Source organism: Microtus oregoni, unplaced genomic scaffold (genome assembly GCF_018167655.1).
Source record: "Microtus oregoni isolate MIOR12 unplaced genomic scaffold, Mior012 000036F_ref0000092, whole genome shotgun sequence".
Lineage (NCBI taxonomy): Eukaryota > Metazoa > Chordata > Mammalia > Rodentia > Cricetidae > Microtus > Microtus oregoni.
The window spans coordinates 25,855,009-25,875,954 of NW_024543095.1; the positions used below are offsets into that span (position 1 = coordinate 25,855,009).

At 42.9% G+C, this 20,946-nt stretch overlaps 1 protein-coding gene across 1 annotated transcript in view; it reads right to left on the reverse strand.

Moving 5' to 3' along the window:
- Positions 1-20,946, reverse strand: part of Mroh2b (maestro heat like repeat family member 2B) — a 53,765-nt gene that overhangs the window by 4,094 nt on the left and 28,725 nt on the right. Inside the window, exons 22-37 of the mRNA XM_041631292.1 lie at positions 18,659-18,685; positions 17,797-17,916; positions 17,547-17,626; positions 15,431-15,566; positions 15,247-15,342; positions 14,881-14,970; positions 14,442-14,562; positions 11,511-11,608; positions 9,597-9,749; positions 6,930-7,087; positions 6,340-6,466; positions 4,594-4,781; positions 3,182-3,322; positions 2,711-2,825; positions 2,024-2,170; positions 1,600-1,782 (exon numbers count right to left, since the gene is read on the reverse strand). Of these exons, the coding sequence (XP_041487226.1) occupies positions 1,600-1,782; positions 2,024-2,170; positions 2,711-2,825; positions 3,182-3,322; positions 4,594-4,781; positions 6,340-6,466; positions 6,930-7,087; positions 9,597-9,749; positions 11,511-11,608; positions 14,442-14,562; positions 14,881-14,970; positions 15,247-15,342; positions 15,431-15,566; positions 17,547-17,626; positions 17,797-17,916; positions 18,659-18,685 (1,980 nt within the window). The remainder of the gene's footprint in view (positions 1-1,599; positions 1,783-2,023; positions 2,171-2,710; positions 2,826-3,181; positions 3,323-4,593; positions 4,782-6,339; positions 6,467-6,929; positions 7,088-9,596; positions 9,750-11,510; positions 11,609-14,441; positions 14,563-14,880; positions 14,971-15,246; positions 15,343-15,430; positions 15,567-17,546; positions 17,627-17,796; positions 17,917-18,658; positions 18,686-20,946) is intronic.

Consider the following 20,946-nt stretch of genomic DNA (forward strand, 5'->3'; position numbering starts at 1 on the left):
ATCAATTATCTATGTAGTGAAAAAAATAAACTTTTTTTTTCCTCCAGAAAAATTCTACATTGAGCAGAAGTCCAGGAAGCAGTTTGAGGGTAACTTGAGAATTAAATTAAAGAAAATGGTTGGGGAAAAAATACACAGAAAGCTGTTTTAACATGCCAGGCTACTAGAATATAAACAAAGTACAAAATACAACATTTTAGAATTATTGGCAGCAGGTATATGTTATATATTAAAATTTATAGATCCTAAGCTAATAAATCACCAAAGTTTCAGGAAGAAAATGAAATATTAAAAATTTGGAGTAAATAAATAGGGAAATGTTGTAGTTGAAAGGCAATTTTCCCTTAAGTTCTATTTAATACTTCTCAGGCCTCCATAGGAGACTTAACTTAGTGGCCTATAAAATATATAATGAATAGAAAAATTAGGTTTTTGAAATTGGAGTTTTCAGTCTGGAGACCAGAAGACAGGCAATTTAATGAAGCCTTAAATGTTTATGGAGGGAACACTAGAGAGGGTAGCTAGCAGTTCTTCCAGCAGTAGGACTTGATGAAGCATCTGTAGCCCTTAAAATGGTAGGTTGAAGTTATTGTGAAAACAGATTTTTATATCCACAGCAGTGAATAAACAAACAAACAAATAATACTAAAATACAATTTGTGGACTACAGAAAGGGAATGACTTCCCTTCACTTAGAAATGCTAATTGATCTTTGGTGATCAGTCAAATAAGTTACAATTTATGAGCCCCATTGGTTCCTTTATCAGTTAACAGCTCTGCAGGTAGCCTGTGAAAACAGCCTTGGACAATACATCATCAGCAAGTGTGGCTGTGTTCCAATAAAACTTTATTGACAAATGCAGAGTGTAGGCTGGATTTGGTTCATGTATTGTAATTGACTGACCCCTGGATGAAATGAGTCTTTGAATTTGGAAAGTGGAATGGATCGTGTTGGAGGAACTAGGAACTGTCCCAGTTTGTATATTCCCTAAAGTAAATGAGATCTGAGCAAATTACCTGGGAGATAAACCCAGGAAACCAGTCTGGGAAATAAGCATCAGAGAGGGAACTGAAGAAAACAAAGAGAGGGGGCATTTGTGGGTGTGCTGACCTCACAGGTAAAAGTATTCAGACCTTCTATGGAGTGAAGAACTCAAGACATTTGTTCAAGTTTCTTCCCAGGACTAGTCATCCGGGCAATAATTCTACGTCACTTGGCTTAGGTCAGTTGTGCATTTTTTTTTTTTTTTTTTTTGATTTTTTGAGACAGGGTTTCTCCGTAGCTTTTGGTTCCTGTCCTGGAACTAGCTCTTGTAGACCAGGCTGGCCTCGAACTCACAGAGGTCCGCCTGCCTCTGTCTCCCGAGTGCTGGGATTAAAGGCGTGCGCCACCACTGCCCGGCGTTAGTTGTGCTTTCTGAACCAGGGAGCACGCTCAGGCAGAGAGAAGCTAGGAGCAGTAGCCTGTGTGGGCGTGGTTTGCAGAACCTCTCAGGAGTGGCTACCAAGGGCTGATGGGGCACCCACAGTCTCTTCCATGCACTGTGCAGACCCTTCCCGAGTCTCCCAGGGAAGGGAGACTCCCAGAGGCTCACTTACGTCTTCAAAGAAGGTTCTTGTTTGTAGCACGATTTCCTTGAAGTAGAAGCTGATGTCTCTCTCTGTGAGCAGCTCCAGGATTTTCTTCAGGGCTTTCAAGCTTTCACAGACGACCTCAGTGCGCGCCAAGTGGTACAGGCCTCTGATGATCGATTCTAACATTATCTGCTTATGCTTCCTCACCTGTTATGGGACAAGGTCTCTTAATCTATGAAACGATTCCATGTGTTTCTTGAACAGGGTAGAAATTCCCAGGCATGGAAACTATAATGTTCGTCACATATACTTCAACCCGGAAGTCGTTACATCAGCTAGGTTGCTGGGATTTTCACTTAATTCCCACGAAGCTACCAGATGGGAGTTGCTATATTACCACCTTGAGACTCTGCTTAAACAAATCCTTTCCCCCAAGAGTGCAGCTTACCTTGTGAGGAGCCCCAGAGGCTGTGTTGCCCAGTCCTCGGATGGCCATTTGCCTCAGAATAGCATTGGAATCCCAGGCACTCTGATCCATGAAAATCAGTACATCGCGGAGATTTCCATGCTTCCAGAGGATTGGCTCCTTCATAAGCTGAAATCAACATACTCCTCCCCTTTAGAGTCCCTTCCCTCGAGGGGACAGCTCAAGGCACCTTAAGTACAATTAAAGATGGGTCCTTACTGCCGTGGAGCAGAGGAAGGAAGCTCCCGAGGGAACTAACAAATCTGGTGTCATTCCAGCTCCAGATATGAGCTACTCACAGGTCAAGGTAATGAGGACCAGATATCTAGATAGGAGGATTTCCTCAAACGAAACTGGAGGACCAAAGACAGAAGCTTCTGCTCAGCATTCCTTCTCTGGATTGGCTGGTCCTTGTGTGGGGGAAGAGCTAGAGAGATGCTGACTTAGTGTTAAGTCCCCCTTTCATTTACTAGTCTCCATTTCCTGATCTGGAGGAGCTGGTTGAGACAGAGATTTCCCTCCCCTTTTATACGTTGTTTGTGCATCTTTGGCAGGAATGGGTCCGGTCACAACTAAAACTCCCCCTGGAGGGCCCCTTGAGCTCCACAGTCTCCAGGAGACACACAGTAAGGGACCAACAAGGGTGCAGGGATGACTATTCTTCCTTGCCTCAGAGAAGAAGGCGGTGCCCGTTATCCGGTAGTTCTCGGAGGAGGAAGTGAAAGATGCAAGTAGGTGTTCCATGATATCGAGTATGACTCCATGCTGCCAGACAGTCATGCTCCTGGAAAACACACGTTTTAAAAGGGACTTAATTTCCTTCTAATGGAGGAAGCTGCGGTGTATTTACAGGTCTCTCAAGCCAATAATTGTATCTCAAGAGAAATACTAGATGAAAGGTAGCCAAGCCTTACGTTTTTAAAATGACCCATCCCAGTAGTCAATTTATATAGTTTAGCTAAAGTAGTTCACTTGAATCATTTTTGTTCTTGAGGGAAAAATTTTAAGCTTGGGGCTGAAAAACCCACATCGTCTTCCTCCGTCCCGCCTTGGTACCTGATGCTACCAGTGGGGTCACATCTTCATTCTTGGCCTTTGCTTTTCTCTTTTGTACCCACTTCTAGATCATCAGCAAATTACCTGGCCAGTGCACACACGCCTAGGTGATGGGTGTCAGGGTTGCTAAGCAGGTTCCACAAATTGTCGCCTTCATCAGATTCTTTCGCAAGGCCTTCTTTCATGGCTTGGGCTTGCAAGCATTTCAGAGTTGCAGTTGAGAGTCTAGAAGAGATAGCAGACACCTCAGAAGTAAATCAACCCTACAGGGGAGGTTGCGAATTCCCTAGTTTAGTCTTCCCACTTCTTGTAAGTCTCTCCCACCTTAGATTAGTGGATGTTATTCAATACAAAAATAAGACAGCCCTATTCGAACACTTTAGTGTTGGGGTCAAAGGGGACACAGGTGATGAACAGATAGTGACATAAAATCTAGCCAGCTGCCCATAAGGAAAGACAATCAATATACTAATAATATACCAAGCCAAACCCTACACACAGTAAGTGAAAAATAACATATTTTATTGGATCTTTGAGATCAGATTGCATCTTCTTGTGAACGTGCCGGTTGCTAGGATGTAGCTTCTGGTGTCTATGCATTCACATATGCGTGTCTGGCTTCAAATATGGCCCCTAATACTGCTGCCATTGGTGAAGCTACATGTATTATCAGAGCAGCACGTGTTGAGTCTAAATGCTGTTTAAAATGTCTTGTAAAAGGCTGCATTATGAGCTGACATGGGAATGAAAAGCTATGCCAGAGGTCAGGGAAGCAGAGTGACATAAGATGAAATCCACACCTTAGAGTTCTCAACATGTCTCTTGGTGAATATAAAGCAAGCATTAAAAACATAAGAGATATAATAAGCTACATGTTTTTCTGTTTTATTTTTGCATTTTTTGTCTTATTGGTCTTATGTTTGTTTTGCTTTCCATTTTTTTTTTTTTTGTGTGTGTCTTTGGGAGAGAGAATAGAAAGTTGGGTGGATAGGGAGATTGGGAGGCTCTGGGAGAAATTGAAAGAGGGGAAACATGATAAAAATCTATTGAAAATTCCAAACAAAAATGATCTTTTTAAATAAAAGAAAAGAAAACACTGACTCATAGTTTTACGGACTGACGTTGCTTTTGCCTGTCCCTGAAGTCTTAGATGGGATGGAATATTTGTTTCCTTTCTCCATGACCTTCATTATCACAGAATTCCACCTTTCCCAGGAAGATTTCGACAACAGAAACAGTATGGGCCCTCAAGGGAAGAAAGAACAGCCTCCCATTCCGCCCCACTCCTCATGTGACTATCCTAGGCAGATTCCTTAGGTGTCGGCTCAGGAAAAAAGAACTACCAGGCCTGGAGTCATGGTTAAAGGACTCTAAAGCCTTGCTCATTCCATAAGGGTTTGATACCAGGGCAGATGGCACAGAGTGACTTCCACAGCCCCTCTCCAGGAGTGTAGGGTCAGGCCCACCAAGGGGGGCTTCTCTGACGGGTCATTTGCCTGCAGGGGTCTGGGGTCTGCTGCCGTTCTCCGAGTGGCATCACACGTCGCCTTTGGCTCAAGGTGGAAGCCGGCATTTTCTGGCCCAGGGAGCAGCTGACCAGCTTCAGGAGGAGGGTGAAGAGTTCCGGGTACAAGTGAGTGATGCGAGTCCCTGTTGAGATGACTTCATATATAGCACAGGCCACCTGAGGAAAAAAAGGACCACCCAGTCAAGCAGATGCCGCTCCTCCGGGGCTGCCACAGAAGCTCCTTCTTTGTCTCAGGCGTCGTTGTATAATTTAAGCACACCCCTGATAAGAACACCCAGAAAAGGAACATAAACTGGCCTCTAAACTACTCCACAGGCTGGGTTTCTTAGGACTGCCATGCTGGCGTCATGACTTCAGGTGGACACATCATGGAAAATGAATGTTTTCCAGAATGGGGGATTTTCTTTTTTAAATTTTTCATTTATAAGCTTTTTTTTTTTCATTTTCCATACCAACCACCAACCACAGTTCCCCTTCCCTACCTTCCTCTCTTCCCTTCTATCTTCCCCTCCACCCAAATCCTCATCCACTCTTCAGAAAGGGTAAGGCCTTCTACGGGGAGCCAACAAAGTCTGGCGTAATAAGTTGAGGCATAACCAAGCCGAGCAAGGTATCCATAGAGAATGGGCTCCAAAAACCCAGTTCTTGCACTGAGTATAAATTCTGGTCCCACTGCCAGTGGACCCACAGACTGCCCAAGCCACACAACGGTCACCCACATTCAGAGTGCCTAGTTCAGTCCTATGCAGGTTCTCCAGTTGTCAGTCAAGAATCAGTGAGCTCCCACTAGCTCGGGTCAGCTGTTTTGGTAGGTTTACCCATTATGATCATTTTTTTCTTTTTTTTTTAATTGAAAATTTCCACCTCCTCTGCTGCTCCCACTTTCCTCTCCTCCCCCCACTTCCCCTTCCTCTTCCTCTCCAGTCCAAGGAGCAGTCAGGGTTCCCTACCCTATGGGAAGTCCAAGGTCCTCCCCGCTTCCCCCAGGTCCAGGAAGGTGAGCATCCAAACAGACTAGGTTCCCACAAAGCCCGTCCATGCAGTAGAATCAAAACCCAACGCCATTGTCCTTGGCTTCTCAGTCAGCCTGTCAGCCTCCACCGTCAACCACATTCAGAGAGTCCGGTTTGATCACATGCTCCATCAGTTCCAGTCTAACTGGCCTTGTTGATCTCCCATTAGATCAGTCCCACCGTCTCAGTGGGTGGACACACCTCTCACGGTCCTGACTTCCTTGCTTATGTTCTCCCTCCTTCTGCTCCTCATTTGGTAACCATTATGATCTTGACCCCTTTGCTCATATAATCCCTCCTCCCTCTCTTCTACTGGACTCCAGGAGCTTGGCCCAGTGCTTAGCTGTGGATCTCTGCATCCCATCAGTTGCTAGATGAAGGTTCTCTGATGACAATCAGGGCAGTCATCAATCTGATTACAGGGGAACGCAAACTCAGGCACTCTCCCCATTATCAGCATGGGGGATTTTTAGTGTTTCAACAACAACAACAACAACAACAACAACAACACTAATTTGGAAATACTTTTTTTGGTACTGATAAGAAATTCACTTCTGAAAATGATTAACCACAGACAACATTGCTGCCACGTTTGTCTAAACGAACTAGACTATAATTTAAGTCTCCATCACCTGGAACCAGGTGTGAATGGATCACGGAACAGAGCACAGACGAGGCAAGGGATTAAATGTCCAACTTACTGAAATTGCATCTATCCCGGCAATATCGTCTTCTAACCTGACTTCCAGCTTCTTTATCAGGGCTCTCATGAGTTTGACACTAGAGGCTGGATTTTCAGCCAGTGCTTTCCACAGTGTCTTTGTGTCCCTAGGACGAGAAGTCAGGAAGTTGACAGATAAGGCACAACTCTCTGGACTGTGAGCTTTTCCATCTGACTTAGTTTAAAATTGCCTTATGATGAATCATGCCTGCAAAGGCAGAGAGCTATGCTACTATGGCAAGAGGCAATAATGATGGTTTGTTTAACAGCCCTGCATTTGATCTTGGGTTTCTGGAGCCTGTGAATGTCCAAACAGATAGGAACCAGAAAGAGGAGGGATACTGACTTCCAGTATGTACTTATCCTTACTATAAACACAATGCATTTCTATTTTAAGATGAGCACTTTTGCATCCAATAAAATGTTTGGAAAATATTATTCATGGTTTAAATATCAATTCTAAAAATGATGTTCAGGTGAGATGTTTTCAACCCTTGCTATCTTTCTCTCAAACAACACATCCTTCCTGATGCCCTGTACGGTGGTCTTGTAGGATGCATCCGACCCTACCTGTCAAAGGGCAGAGGCTTCTGTAACAGGCTGACAACAACGGCGTCCATGTGGAAACTGGCGATCTGGGAGATGGCTTCTAGCATGAACTGAAAACTTTCCTCCCTCTGTCTGAGCACTGGCATGTGATGGTAAGTCGTACTCAGGATCTCCAGCAGCTATGAAGAAAACAGTACCTGTCACTTTCTTTCTTTGTGAGTGGTACAAGGGAGGCACCATTCACACTGTGGTGGGTGGTTGATGAACTGCCTGTGGTGATATTTGGTTTGTGTTTTAACAAAGCTTGCGGAAAGATGAGAGGGCAGAGCTAAGACCCTAGAGCCCAGGCAGTGGTGGCACACACCTTTAATTCCAGGACTCGGGAGACAGAGGCAGACAGACCTTTGTGAGTTCAAGGCCACCCTGGGCTATGCTAGATTGATTCAGTCTCAAAGAGAAACAGAGCCAGGCAGTTTTGGCCCACACTTTTAATCCCAGCACCAGGGAGATGGAGACAGGAAATGATATGGCTGGGCAGAGAGAGCAATATAAGGCAGGAGGAGACAGGAGCTCAATTGCAGTCTGGAGATATAGTCTGAAGTTGCAGTCTGTGCATGCAGTCAGAGGACGCAATCTGAGGAGGCAGTCTGGGGGCAGGATTGCCCTTTTGGACTGAGGATTTATTTGGTAGAAAAAAAAAGGTCTTTCTAGTGACTGGCTGCACTGCTTCTCTGATCTTCGGCATTAACCTCTACATCCGACACTGGGTTTTTATTATTAATTCCAATTAGAATTTGTGCTACAATTGCGAATAATGTTAAAGACAGAAATTGTTTCTCCGCATGACTCATTTCTCACACAATATACTGGTGAACTGGGTATCTTTTTAGCCTATCTTAGTGAGCACCATGAAAACAGTACACTATGCTGGATGTTGTAATCAGCACTGCTGAGGAATATACTAAAAAGGAAAAAAATGCAGCCCTTTTGTGACAGTCGAGATGAATCCGATAAAGTATTTCGATCATCTACCCAAAGGACTGGGTTCCAGAAGGTCTAAGGCAAATGGTGGTCCAGAAGCAACCAGAGCATTCTGGAATCTTAATTCCGCAGGGCAAGGCAGAGATGGTGCAGGAGGCCGTCCGGGTCGATAAGGACACAGTAGAAAAGTAAAGGTGAGAAGCATGAGGAGGAGGGTGTTGAAGGAGGGTGACTTCAAAGAAGAGATGACGTCATCTCCCAGAGGATGACAAATGCCAGCCAGTTTTCTGAACTTGGATGCTAACCATTGACAGTGGGGGATACTTTTATATCTATTCAGATTTCCTGTGTGGGGAACGGCAGGAATTTATGCAAAGATACTTTGCCTCCACTACAATTTTCTTCTTATTTTGTATAGATATTTAAATTAAATACTTATTATAAGAATAATGTATTCATCAAAAGCATACCATTTTCTAAATTATCCAAAAAACATTGCAAGTATCTCTTAAGATGATTATCTCAACAGCCCAGTTCAGTGATAATTGGGGAGGGTTTAATTTCCCTTTCAAAATTTTCACTACGTTCTGCTAATCAATCTCTCTCTTTATGCCAATCACACAAATCCACAGGTATTTCATTCTTATCAACTACATTTTCCCTACATTTATCCTCATGTCTATCACATGGTTTCCCATTTTTTTAAAAAAACAATTTATTGGAAAGTAATTAGGACAGGACTAATTTCTAAAGACCTTCCTCAAGGCTGTGTGATTAAGGGTTGTTGACAATGGATGTGGGTTAAGAAGCTCTTTTCTTCAGAGATGGCCTCATTCAGTTCAGCTGTCTTTCTTGCTGGTTAACCTTGGAGTAGGGCGTGCTCTGCTTTTGCCTTGAGGAGTTAGGATAGAGTGTCTCCACGCGGCGCTCTTAACAGACTCCTGAATCTAAATCCTGTTCTTTCTTCTGAAGTCCCCAGCTGTGATGAAGGACTGAGCACTTTCCCCACCCCACTGTCAACCTTGCTTTCCAGGTGACACCCTCTAAGGGGGTGTGAAAGAGTAATGTGAAGAGCAGCAGTGAACTGGAGACTCTCCCTGGGCTCAATGACCATCACAGAAGCACCCACCTACCCATTTTTCTGGAGGCCAGAACTCTTTCTTTTGGCTGGACAGAGTGGGAACCATTTGGAGATTGTGTGTATGTGTGTGTGTGTGGTGTGTGGTGTATGTGTGTAGTGTGTTTGGTGTGTGTATGTGTATGTGTGTGTGTGTGTGTGTGTGTCTGTGTGTGTGTGTGTGTGTGTGTGTGTCTGACAAAGTCTCACGTATCCCATGTGGCACTGAAGTTCATATGTAGGTGATAATTGTCTTGAACTCCTGAATCTACTGCCTCCATCCCCCAAGAGCTAGGACTGCGGACATATGCCATGCTGCCCTGTTTATACTATGTTGTGAACTGAACACAGGTCTTTGTGCATTCTGGGCAGGTACTCTATTGTGTTTTAAAAGTTGTTATAATCAAAGATTTGGCTAGGCCATCCAGTCTTGTTAACATATAGGTTAGCATTCTGCTGAGGTCCCTGAAGCTTTTGCCTGCTTCCCATTAGACTAATGATTAGAGGAAAAACAGAATGGGAATCTGACTCAGCACCTTGGAGGTGCTAGGATTCTGCTCTGCCCCATGACTGGTTGGTTGTCACTTCACCTGATCTTCCAGCACAGCGCCATGCTCCTTCAGGGCTGCAATCATCCATATGCCACAGGCCTTTGTGCACATGGGGTTGAGAGTTTCCAGGCCATCCAGTGTCTCCTCCATGAATGCCTGGATTTCTTCACTGGGGATGAATTTGCAGACAATCTGAGGATATAGCCACAAATGCATTAGCACCCACGTCCCTTTAGATCCAGACACCCAAACCTGCTGCTACGGCATGTTTTAGGATAAGAGAAACCACGGTGCTTTCCAAATGGCTAACATCTGACGGAAACCACAGAGGCCAGAGGAAATAGGACCTATTCTGACTTTTTTTCTTTAACCAAACTCTATCTGGGGTAGCCTCTTTTATGATTTTATAGTTATTGACTCTCAAGCCTTCTGTGACAATTTATTTTCCAAATCCAAAGTTATGGCATATTGCAGAAAGTAAAATAGTAGAGAACACACACACACACACACACACACACACACACACACACACACACACGAAAGAACCTCCACACACATTTTATATATCATAGAAATGTTTCAAGTTTGGGAGAATTTGTCACATATACTGATGAATGATCAAGTGGCTGGCAGAATCTATTCTTCACTATCGAGAGCTGTCAAGCAGGTCAAGGAAATAAAAACTGCAGTTTTGATCTCTAGGTATAGGAAGCTCAGAACGTTTGATTGACAGCAGTGTGGTGTGTGGATGTGAGTGTCTATGACTGAATATGAAGCTGGTGACAGAAAGTGGGCAGCCAGGCAGAAGTTGGAAGACTGACTGAGTTCCCCAAGGCATCATCTTGGGCTTTGACTATCTTGAGCTGACTGAAGATGATTGACAGGAGAACATTGGTATGCAGAACCGACTCCCCAGTGTTCAATAGTCTGATGATGCATTCGTGAGAAAATAAGGAACTGTTTTCCAGTCTTTCAGGGTAGCCGGTTTGTGAGTTTTGACATTCCCAAGAGAAATGTATCAGGCTTCTTCGATATGCCGTGAGCGAACATCTCTTCCCCACTGGCATCGATTTTTCATTGTCTGCTGTTGCCACCTTGATCCAAGTTATCTCACTGGACTCTTGTCATTTCCTTCGAACTGAATTTGCTAATTTTGTTCTTATTCCTTCCACATTCCACTGTCCTACAGCGGCCAGTGACCCTTTTGGATATGTTAGATCCGCCATGGCAATGTACAGATTAAATACACCTACTCTAGGAACATGCAGCCATGCTCTCCTGATTTTACTAGATACATACTTTTTCTCCAGAGGGTCACCTGTAACCTAGTCCTTATTCTTTTACTTGATTTTTTTCTTCAGTTATTATTACTTGATGTTTTATTTGACTAGGGTGCCATATAACTTTGGTTTTTCTCTTCTTAGGGCCTAGAGTTGATCTTGACATACGCTGTATACTCAGCATATGTCAGTGATAGAATAAATGACAGAATTGATTGGTCAACCTTCTCTAAGAAATAATCTTTTGTCAGAAGAAGGAGAAGGAGGAGGAGGAGGAGGAGGAGGAGGAGAAGGAGAAGGAGAAGAAGAAGAAGAAGAAGAAGAAGAAGAAGAAGAAGAAGAAGAAGAAAGAGAAGAAAATACTTCCTGTAATATACAGAGGGTGGATTGACTAGAAAACATGTTCTCCATCCACTCTACTCCAGTTCCCCCCCTTGCAGAGCCACATGGTTCAGAATGCTTCCATAGGGCCTTGTTAATCACAGCTGAGGACTTGGGAAATGTACTCTAAGTTAGTACTCTTAGTAACTGACAGAACCAAAGGTCTCTTGGAAAGGTAGGCTTGAACATCTAAGTCACTGCCTTCCTGCTTCCATAATGGGGAGGACCACACTTACTCGTTTGGAAATTAAATCAGAAATAGTTTATGAGGCCAGGTTTGCATGTTCATTACCTTAGCTATTTTGGAGGATATCTTGATCTGGACCTGCTGATCATTAGATTCCAGCCCTTCCTGCAAGCCTTGCAGTCTGTCCACCTCCAGACAAATGCCTACAGTCAGCAAAGGGAGAAAGAGGTAGAGTTGAAAAGTCTTGCTATATTTTGATGTGACAGTAATTAAGCTGTTGGATGCTTTTTTTGTTCCCTAAACACGCAAAATGTCGCCTGATGAGGGGGTGGCCACAAAAGCAGTTTCTACAGGTAGAAACTGCGTGCTGTGAGCACATTTTCTCCACACAGAGTTCATCTGAGCCATGGTCTCTGCTCCTGTTTCTATTTTGGCAGGTGAAGAACCTGTGGCAGAGTGTCATGAAGCCATTTGCCTGAGGTCACACAGATAGGACTGGCTGAATTTTTAAGTGTCTGTCTGAAACAAATGCCAGGGCCTTAGAAACTGCTATTACCATTCTTCTTCCTGAACTTTCATTCTGTGGTGAGCTACCTTAAGAAAAATGAAAACGGAACTATTTTGATAGAAAATTCATCAGCAACTACATAATTCGTTAGTGGTAAAAAAATTATAAATAGACCTAAATAATAATGCATTGGTGGAATATAAGTTGAAGATGTATTACCTTTGTTTATGCTGTGGAACATTTGTTTGATGATGCAGAGATATGTCACATTCTTTTATGTTGCATTTGTTTAACTCTGTGAAGCTGTGTTACTTTGCCTGTCTAAAACACTCAATTGGTCTAATCAATAGATGAATGGCCAATAGCTGGGCAAGGAGAGAGAGCTAGGCAATGTTGCCAGGTAGACAGTATTAATAGGAGGAGAAACCTGGGAAGTAAGATGAAAGAGCAAAAGAAGAGGGAGATGAGGATGTCAGCAGTTAACAACCCAGCTCCACAGCAAGCCATGGAGTAAGAAATAAAGAAAGGTATATAGAATAGAGAAAGATAAAAGCCCAGAGGCAAAAGGTAGAAGGGATCATTTAAGTTAGGGAAAGCTGGCTAGAAACAAGCCATGCTGAGGCCGGACATTTATAAGTCAGAATGAGCCTCCGTGCGATCACTTGGGAGCTGGGTGGCAGGCCCCCCAAAGAGAAAAGAATAAAGACAGGAACCAACTACAGGAATGATTTCTTGCATGCCATGAGAATGAATATTAACTGTGGAAACTATACTTGGGACCCTTCTGTGGGAGGCAGCCTAGCCCAGTGCAACAGACATGGACTTAGAATCAGATTTAGCATAGCCATGGTGGCACACACCTTCAATCCCAGCACCCCAGAGGCAGAGGCATATGGAATGCTTTGAGTTCAAGGCCACAATGTGGTTCATTCTAAGCCAGGCAAGGCTATACTGTGAGACCCTACTCCTCTTTTCTTTCTTGTTTTTTTTCCTTCCTTCTTTCCCTAAAGCAAAGAATCAGATATACCTAAACGAAAAGCCCTACTTCATTACTTTTAGTCTAAATAATGATGTATTCCTCAATTTTGAACTTCCCATATTAAAACATATTGGCTATTCATGGGTACTTAATTCAGTATTACACTAGTTACTTGTACCTAATTGTTGATAATTACACACGCTTCCCCCACCTCTATATTGCTTATTTGATCAACCAAGGAAAAACAGCAACGTTAATTAGGAAAGCATGACTTTCTTTCTTTCTGAAGTATTTGTGAGATATTGAGAGAGGTGGTGATGATGGGACAGATAGAGGGGACCCATTGTGCCCAGGAACACTGGTAAGATGTTAAGCGACATTAAAACCCTGTTAATGTCTGTTAGAGTCACTATTGGTGACTCCATGGCCTCTGTTTTAGTGCCATTCTCCAGGTTCCAGCCCTGCTTGAGTTCCTGTCCTGACTTCCTCCCGGGGTGGACAGCGATGAAATGTAAAGCCAGATAAACACTTTCTTCCTCAACTCGATTTTTGGTCATGGTGTTTCATTACAGCAGTAGAAACGCTATGACAGGTGTTTTTCTTGTGTGTATGTTAATGCACCACATGTGTGCCTGGTTCTGCAGACCCAGAAGAGGACATCGGACCCCCTGGAACCAGAGTTACAGAAGATCGTGAGTTACCATGTAGATACTGGGAATTGAACTCAGATCCTCTAGAAGAGCAGCCGGTGTTCTTAACTGCAGAGTCCCAAGTCCTTTTTTTTTTTTTTTTTTTGTTAAGTACAGTTATTCACATATAACTGGAAAGCTGAGGGTGGGAGTTTTTGTCTCTAAGACAGAAACAAAACATCCACAAAATGCTCTCTGAAAATAATTGTGTAATTTTCATAATAATTGTGTAATTTTCTCCTGAAGAAAAATATGCGATACAGAGTCAGTGCTAATATGTTCAATTTCTCAGTCATTTAAACCAGAGACTTTCAAAACATTTTTACCTACTTTAAGAAATTGTTGTAATGCTTTTGTGTTAGTTTTTTTTTTTAAATCTGGGTGTGATTTTTAAATTCCACATCTTTAGTTCCAGCACTCTGGAGGTGGAGGCAGATCTCTGTGAGTTCCACATCAGGTTGGCTTAGTGAGTTCCAGGCCAGCCAGGGCAGCACGGTGAGACCTTGCCAAAACAAAACCAAACGAAACAAAAAGCTGAGCTGGTGGTCCATGCTGTTGGTCCTAGCGTTTGGGAGGCAGACTCACACTTGTGAGTTCCAGCCCTGCCTGGTCTAAATAGTGTGTTCCAGAACAGCCGGAGCTACATAGTGAGACCCTGACTCAAAAAGACTGGGGCGGTTGAACAACCTGGAAAAGGGTCACTGAGAAGATAACCTGTTGCAAGTCTAAAAGACAGAGAATTCTGTGAGGAAACAGAACCGAGGACTAGAGAGGCAGGAGGGGGTTATTGGAAGGAAAATCTGTGGAAAGGGGAGTCAGAAACTACAAAGACATCTTTCATTTACTGGAGCAGTCCCCACCTTTTGCACAGAACAGACCAATAACGGAGCTAGTAGCTGCCAGGCGGATGGTGGGCAGGCTATCACACGAGTGAGGAGCCAGGAGCCCAAGGAGCGACCCAATTCTGAATTTCTGTGGTGCCTGCAAGATAAAGGAGGTACCCGTGTGATGGGGTGGCTTGATCCTACAGCAGGGTTAAGTTCATTCTTTTCCCTGTGCAGGCCCTTTAGGATGAATTTAAATCCTGAGCACCTAAAAGGTACCTGATTCTATGGGTGGTGGAAGACTCCAGAAAGAGCAGGCAAAGTCGTCACCTTGCTTGCTCAGCTCTGGAGGTGGGAGGTATCACCCAGGGCTTTGCCGTACCCCTCCATCTGGGACCTGAGATCCACCAGGCGAGAGTCTCAGGCGTCTCCACAGTTGACTAGCAATGCAATCTCTCCGGAAGGGAGTACTTGCCTCAATGTCATTCGTTAGGATTTTTGAGGCGATTTGAAATGCTCTTTCCCTCTCCCACTCTTTCTGGGAAACAAGCCACATCCGGAGGAGCTGTTGGGCAAAGAAGAAATGTCTTTGCTTAGTATTCTTCATTTGCGTTTGATTTTATCTTCCCTTCACCCTCCCTGTCCCCCTTTCTCTGCTTCTTCTATAACTGGGTATCCACCTTCCTGTAAATTAAAAAAAAAAAAAAAAAGATTGGCCCTACATGGTAGGGTAATGCTGACTGTCTTCCTGTGGAGGGAAAGGGTGGTGCTGGTTATTGTGGCACATTAGCGGATACCGTGGGGAGTTGGGCAATCCGTGCGAATGGTAACCCCTACTCACGTTAAACATTTCTTCACAGTTCTGTGCGTCTGTGTCATCCCAGATCATGGACCTCAGAAGTTTCCCTAGAGCGTCCATAGACCGTTCATAAAGAAACTGAAATCAAGGGTAACTGTTAGTTTCAGGCTGAAGGGAAAACAGCCCCAGGGGAACTGTCTTCTCTTCTCAGACCCCAGGCACTTACGTTAATGTGTTCCTTGTCCTTGTCTGTTTCACCCTCACTTTTGAGTTTTTCCAGAGGTGGAAGGGGCAGCAGCCTCCGGATGTTCTCTTCAAGAATGTTCAGGTGGTCATTCAGTGAGAGCTGAGGCTTCAGTTTGCTGGCATGAGAACCACGTGGAGTAAAGGGGATAATTACAAACAAACCTGCCAGGATGGTGCTGAAGATCTGTCTATAAAGTCTGAGCAGGTGACAAACACGTCACACTTTCTGAAGTATTTCTGAGCTATTGAGAGAGGTGGTGATCATCGGGCAGATAAAGGGGACCCATTGCTCCCTGGGATTTTGGTAAGATGTTAAGCACCATTCAGACACTGTCAATGCTAATGAAATTATTATTGCGAGCATTTCCTGTAAAAAAGCTAAGATGGTGAGGACAGTTTGGCTCTCTCGCCTCCTCCCTCCCTGCCTTCCAGACATTTACTATATAGTTATCAGAACAATATTTGACATGACTTAGGAAAATGCAAATGTTAGTTCAATAGGAAAAGGCCATTCGTTAAAATCTGTAAAAATGTCAATCAAGACAGTAGGGGTACGTTTCTGAGCTTCCGCATTAGGAAAGAATTCAAAATGAAGAACCTGTTAGAAGAACGTGAGAGAGGGACTCAGAGAGGAGTGGGACTCAGGGCTGAGCTGGGAAGACTGTTTGCCATCTTCTCATGGTCATTGTCAGATTACTTTCTTAAAATTAGTGTTCAGCTGAACACTGGAGTTATTCTACAAAGCTGTGGTGATCTCATTTTCTTTGGGTATCCACCCACCAGAGGGACTGAAGGGTTCAGTGATAATTCTGCTTTCAGTTTCTGCAGAAACTTCCATACGGTTCTCTACAATGCACCAACGTCCATGCCGAAAACCACAGCATGGGATTCTCTTTTCTTCCACCCCACCAACGCATTTCTTTTGAGATAACAGCGATCTTAAAGGGTGCAAAGTGGCAATATCTCAGTGTTTTAGACTTTCATTTCCTTGATGATGCGTGATCTTGGGTATTTCATGTACAACTATTACACACAGAAATAAGAATAAAGAAAAATGTCATTTGTGGAGAATTATTGAGAATGTGGGAATTTGGATGGCGAAGTGAGAAAAATCAGGGTGGAAGGTCTTAGGTAAACTGGATCTCAGGTCTGTGAAGAAAGTGAGGACCAGAGATCAGGGCGCAAAAAATGTTGTCAAATATGCCAACAGGGGCATCTCGGGTGAGCTTTGTTATTTTAACTTTACTTTTCAAATGTGGACAGTACACAGTGTAATTCTTTAACTAAAGTGGGGAAATAGGACTCTAAAGCTTGCACAAAATTCTTTTTTTTTTTTTGGTCAGGCTTATCTCTTCTAGCTAACTAAAGCTAGAGTGTGATTTGGTATTTCATAAGGTTTTAATTTGAAGATTAAAATTTGCCTGTAGGCTAAGATCTTGGAAGAGAAATTTCCTTTTGTGTAGAAACTTAAGTTTCTCATTTCTTTATTAATATACCGGACTCCTCTGATTGGCTGTTTGACCCTGTCAGTTTTCAAAGGATCAATGTCTTAGCCAGTTTGGTAACGCCTAGGGAGGGGAGAAAGCTGACCCACTTTTGTGAGTCCCGCTAAAGAAACATGGTTATTTTGGGGAGGATGTACTTGAGCCTGCACTGACAGGTAAGTCAGGTGATAGTCAGGAGGAGGCAGAGAGGAATGGGAGAAAATAAGAATAAGAAAGATTTGGGGTGGCGTGGGTGGTTCACAAGCATGAGGTCCTGATTTTGTATCCCTAGGACCCCAGTGATGGACTTTGAGAACCTACGTATAAAAGCTGCAGCAGGGTTGTGTACCTGTAACCCCAGTGCTGGGGTGGACACACAGAGAAATTAGTGTTCTGTTGGGCAGAGAAAGGTGTCCCACTGGCCAGTCAGTCTAGCAGAAACTGTGAACTCTCGATTCTAGGGATTCTGTCTAAAAGCGGGGTGGAGAGCAATTGCGGAAGACACTCCATGTCCACCTCTGGCACATACACACCAGGCACATGCACATAGGCATGTTTGCACACACACACACAAAACACATGTGCACCAAGAGTAACAAAGGTTTTGTCTACCTTAGGTATCTGATGGCGATTAAGGCTTTCCACCTGACAGGGCTGGCCAAGGAATTCAGGGGTTCATCCTTTATCAAGTCCTGGAACACACACACACACACACAAAAAGAGGTCAAACTTTTCGGAAAGACTTGGGTCTTTGGGTGCCTTGGGTCAGAGGATTCAAGAGATGTGCTTCATGGCGATGCTGAATGTCACCATTTTTACATGGAATACTCAGAATCCCCTTTCTTTCTTCTTGTGCACGCACCAGCATAAAACCAATCAGCATCTCCTTGTAGGTAAACTGGAACTTGTAGTCCTCAGTATCTTGGATGGCGATGACAACCTCTGTGATGCTTCTTGTGAAACTCATTTGCAGATCCATGTCCTGAAGCAAAATGAGCCCTGGTAAAAGCCCAGGTCTTAGGCACCAGGCCTGGGTCTATAAACATGACCAAAGGTGACACGTTTGCTCCCCTTGCCACCTTCACTGCCCACCTAGGATTTCAGTGCCAGGAAAGTTAGGACACAAAGGTCAATCTCTTCCCACATACATGGGAGTTTTTCTAGAGTGGTGGTTTTCAAACATTTTTTTCTAACCACAAACCACAGAAGGAAATAAAACAATTAAGATTTACTTGCACAGACAAAAATCTAAGACACGGCTGAAATAAAAAATTAATGATACTGTTGTTATGTGCACTGTATTGTTTAATTTCTCACTTTTACTTTGCTTCACTAAACGTTTTGCTGTTTGTGACTTAGTAACTTGGTGTCATGGTGCCCTGTGAGTGGGGGATTCACAAACTGCAATTTAAAATGCATGCAGTGATTTATACTTCTAAACCACCTGGAGCTTCAGTGTAGCTCTTTGTCCTTAGATTACGCTTACGGAGCATGACTTCAAAGTGGGTTAATGAGTAGCATGTTGAGATCCTTTCCAATAGAACCCGATCAAGAAGTCATCTGCACTTGTCATACTTCCCAGGAAGAAGTATGTTCAATATATGCATGGAATTCCTTTTTCCTGTATCTGTCTGTCTGTCATCTGTCTGTCTGTCTATCTATCTATCTATCTATCTATCTATCCATCCATCCATCCATCCATCCATCTATCTGTCGTCTCCTACCTTATTTATCATAGAGACACCGAGAACCTGAAAAAGACAAAAACAGGTACAGAGTGAGCAACAATTAAAGACACTCCCCAACCCCAAAGATACACCCCTTATGCAGAAGCACAGCCACAGGATGAATCTTGTCTCATGGGCAGGTACATTAAGGAAAAGCAGTAGCAACAGCAAGAAGGGTAAAGGCAGTGTTTTCAGACTAAAGTGTTTCTAGTTGATTTTGTTAGGGAGAAAGGTACAAAAGGTTCTGGAGTAAATCATAGGCAAGGCTATAAAATGGAGAACCACAGGGTAGCTGACGGTGGAGCTGAAGGGCCAGTCAGAACTGCTGGCAAGCTTGTGCTGGATGTTTGAGTCTGTTCCAGTGGGACTAATGCATTAGGGATATTTTTAGCAGGTGTCAATTTTCTGTTTCCTTATGCTTAGCTTTATGCGGGGGAGGAAAGGTGTTCAGGTGACTTATGCCCTATCAAAATCTGTGTCATGCATGCCTGCCCCCAGCTCCCACTGAGGTCGTTTACAGTGTGCGGTGAGCCACTCTGTCTAAATCTTGTGCTACAGCTGTCCATGGATTTCAGACAATTCTGCCTCCCATCTCCACCATTTCATAACTAGCATTTACTACTGAATTCAGTTGTTTTGTAAACCACTACAGATGGATTTTCTATTTCTATGAAAAATTACATTAAATTTTTAGTGGGAATTCTATTAAATATGTGGATCACTTCCCACAATATAGGCATTTTTCCAAGATGAATTCTGATATTTCATGATCATGTCTTTCCATTTTCAATGTCTTCTACAGTTTCTTCTGCATCTTAAAGTTTTCATTGTAGAAGTGATTTACACCCTTGATTATGTCTATTTTTAAGTATTTTTTGTCTTCTGAGGTGATAATAAATGGGATGTTTTTTCTTGACTTCTTTCTTGACAAGTTTGTTATTGGTGCATAGACAAGCTACTGAGCTTATATGCTCATTTGTGTGCTGATACCTTGTTGATACTGCTTATCAGACACAAGAGTTTCCTGATGGTGTCTTAGGGTCTTTAGAGTACCAGATAATTAGGTTTATGAATAGGGACAGTTTGGCTTCTGTTCCTATTTGCATCTCTTTTCTTTCCCTGCCTTGCCTTACTGCTTCGGCTGTGCACTCCAATGGGAGTCAAGTGAACAGACCTGGCTTGTTCTTAATTTTAGGGAGAATGGCTTCAGGTTTTTCTCACTTATAATGCTGGCTTTGGCTTTGTCAAGAATGACCTTTATGATATTGGAATGTATCATTTCAATTCCTAGTTTCTTTAAGATGTTTATCATAAAGGAAGATTGAACTTTATCAAAGTTTTTATCTAATGAGACAATCGCGACTTTTGTCCGTGAGTCCAACGATATATTGCATTGCAGTTATTTATGTATGCTGAACCATCCTCACTTCTCTGAAATGAAATAAAGTTGATTATGGTGTGTGATTTTTTAAAATCATAGTCTTGAATTTTATTTGCTAGTACTTTATCATTTTTTTACATGTTCAAACTCTTATTTCCTCCCCTCATCCTTTCAAGTATTGTGATTACCGCACAGAGTCACATATCAGACTTTATTTTTACTTAGAAGACTAGGTTTGTTGTTTTTTGTGTGTGCCTATAATAATTATTTTCAGTATAAGGCCCCAGCCACATTTCCCACAAGTTTTATATTTTTCTTCACATATATTATATTTTAGCAGAATTTCTTACTCTGAAAATACACTCCGTATTTATTCCAATCATCTTTATCTACCATTTTATTTTATTTTTATACTCTTTCCTCAATGCATAACTAAAAATTAATGTATCACAAAAATATTTTATCATTTTTTAAAATCCTCATTGCTGCTTATTAGATTTGAGGGCAAAAATATTCACAGTGTGTTGAAACCAATGGCAAACCTGGTCCTAGGTTGTCTTTCTCTAGCTCTGCTTTTAGCTCCTTTTTTCATTCCTGATTAGTTCTCTTCTGCAATTACATTGGCTATAAGAAATGGCATGACTGATTGGTCAATACTTTTGTAACAAGGCACTGAAGTCATCCCTAAGTTACAATGAGCCTTGTCAGACAGATTGTCGTTGAAATGAAGGCAATTATCAGTGATGGTGAGGCTGTCCCTCGTAGACTGTCTCACAGGAACAAGATTGCTTCATTTAAGTGGTGGCCGTGCTAACAATTTCCTCAGAACCTTTTACAGGACCGGAACTGAGATAATGATCTACCTTGGTCTGACCAAGATTATCTGCTGTGTCATATCCTGGCC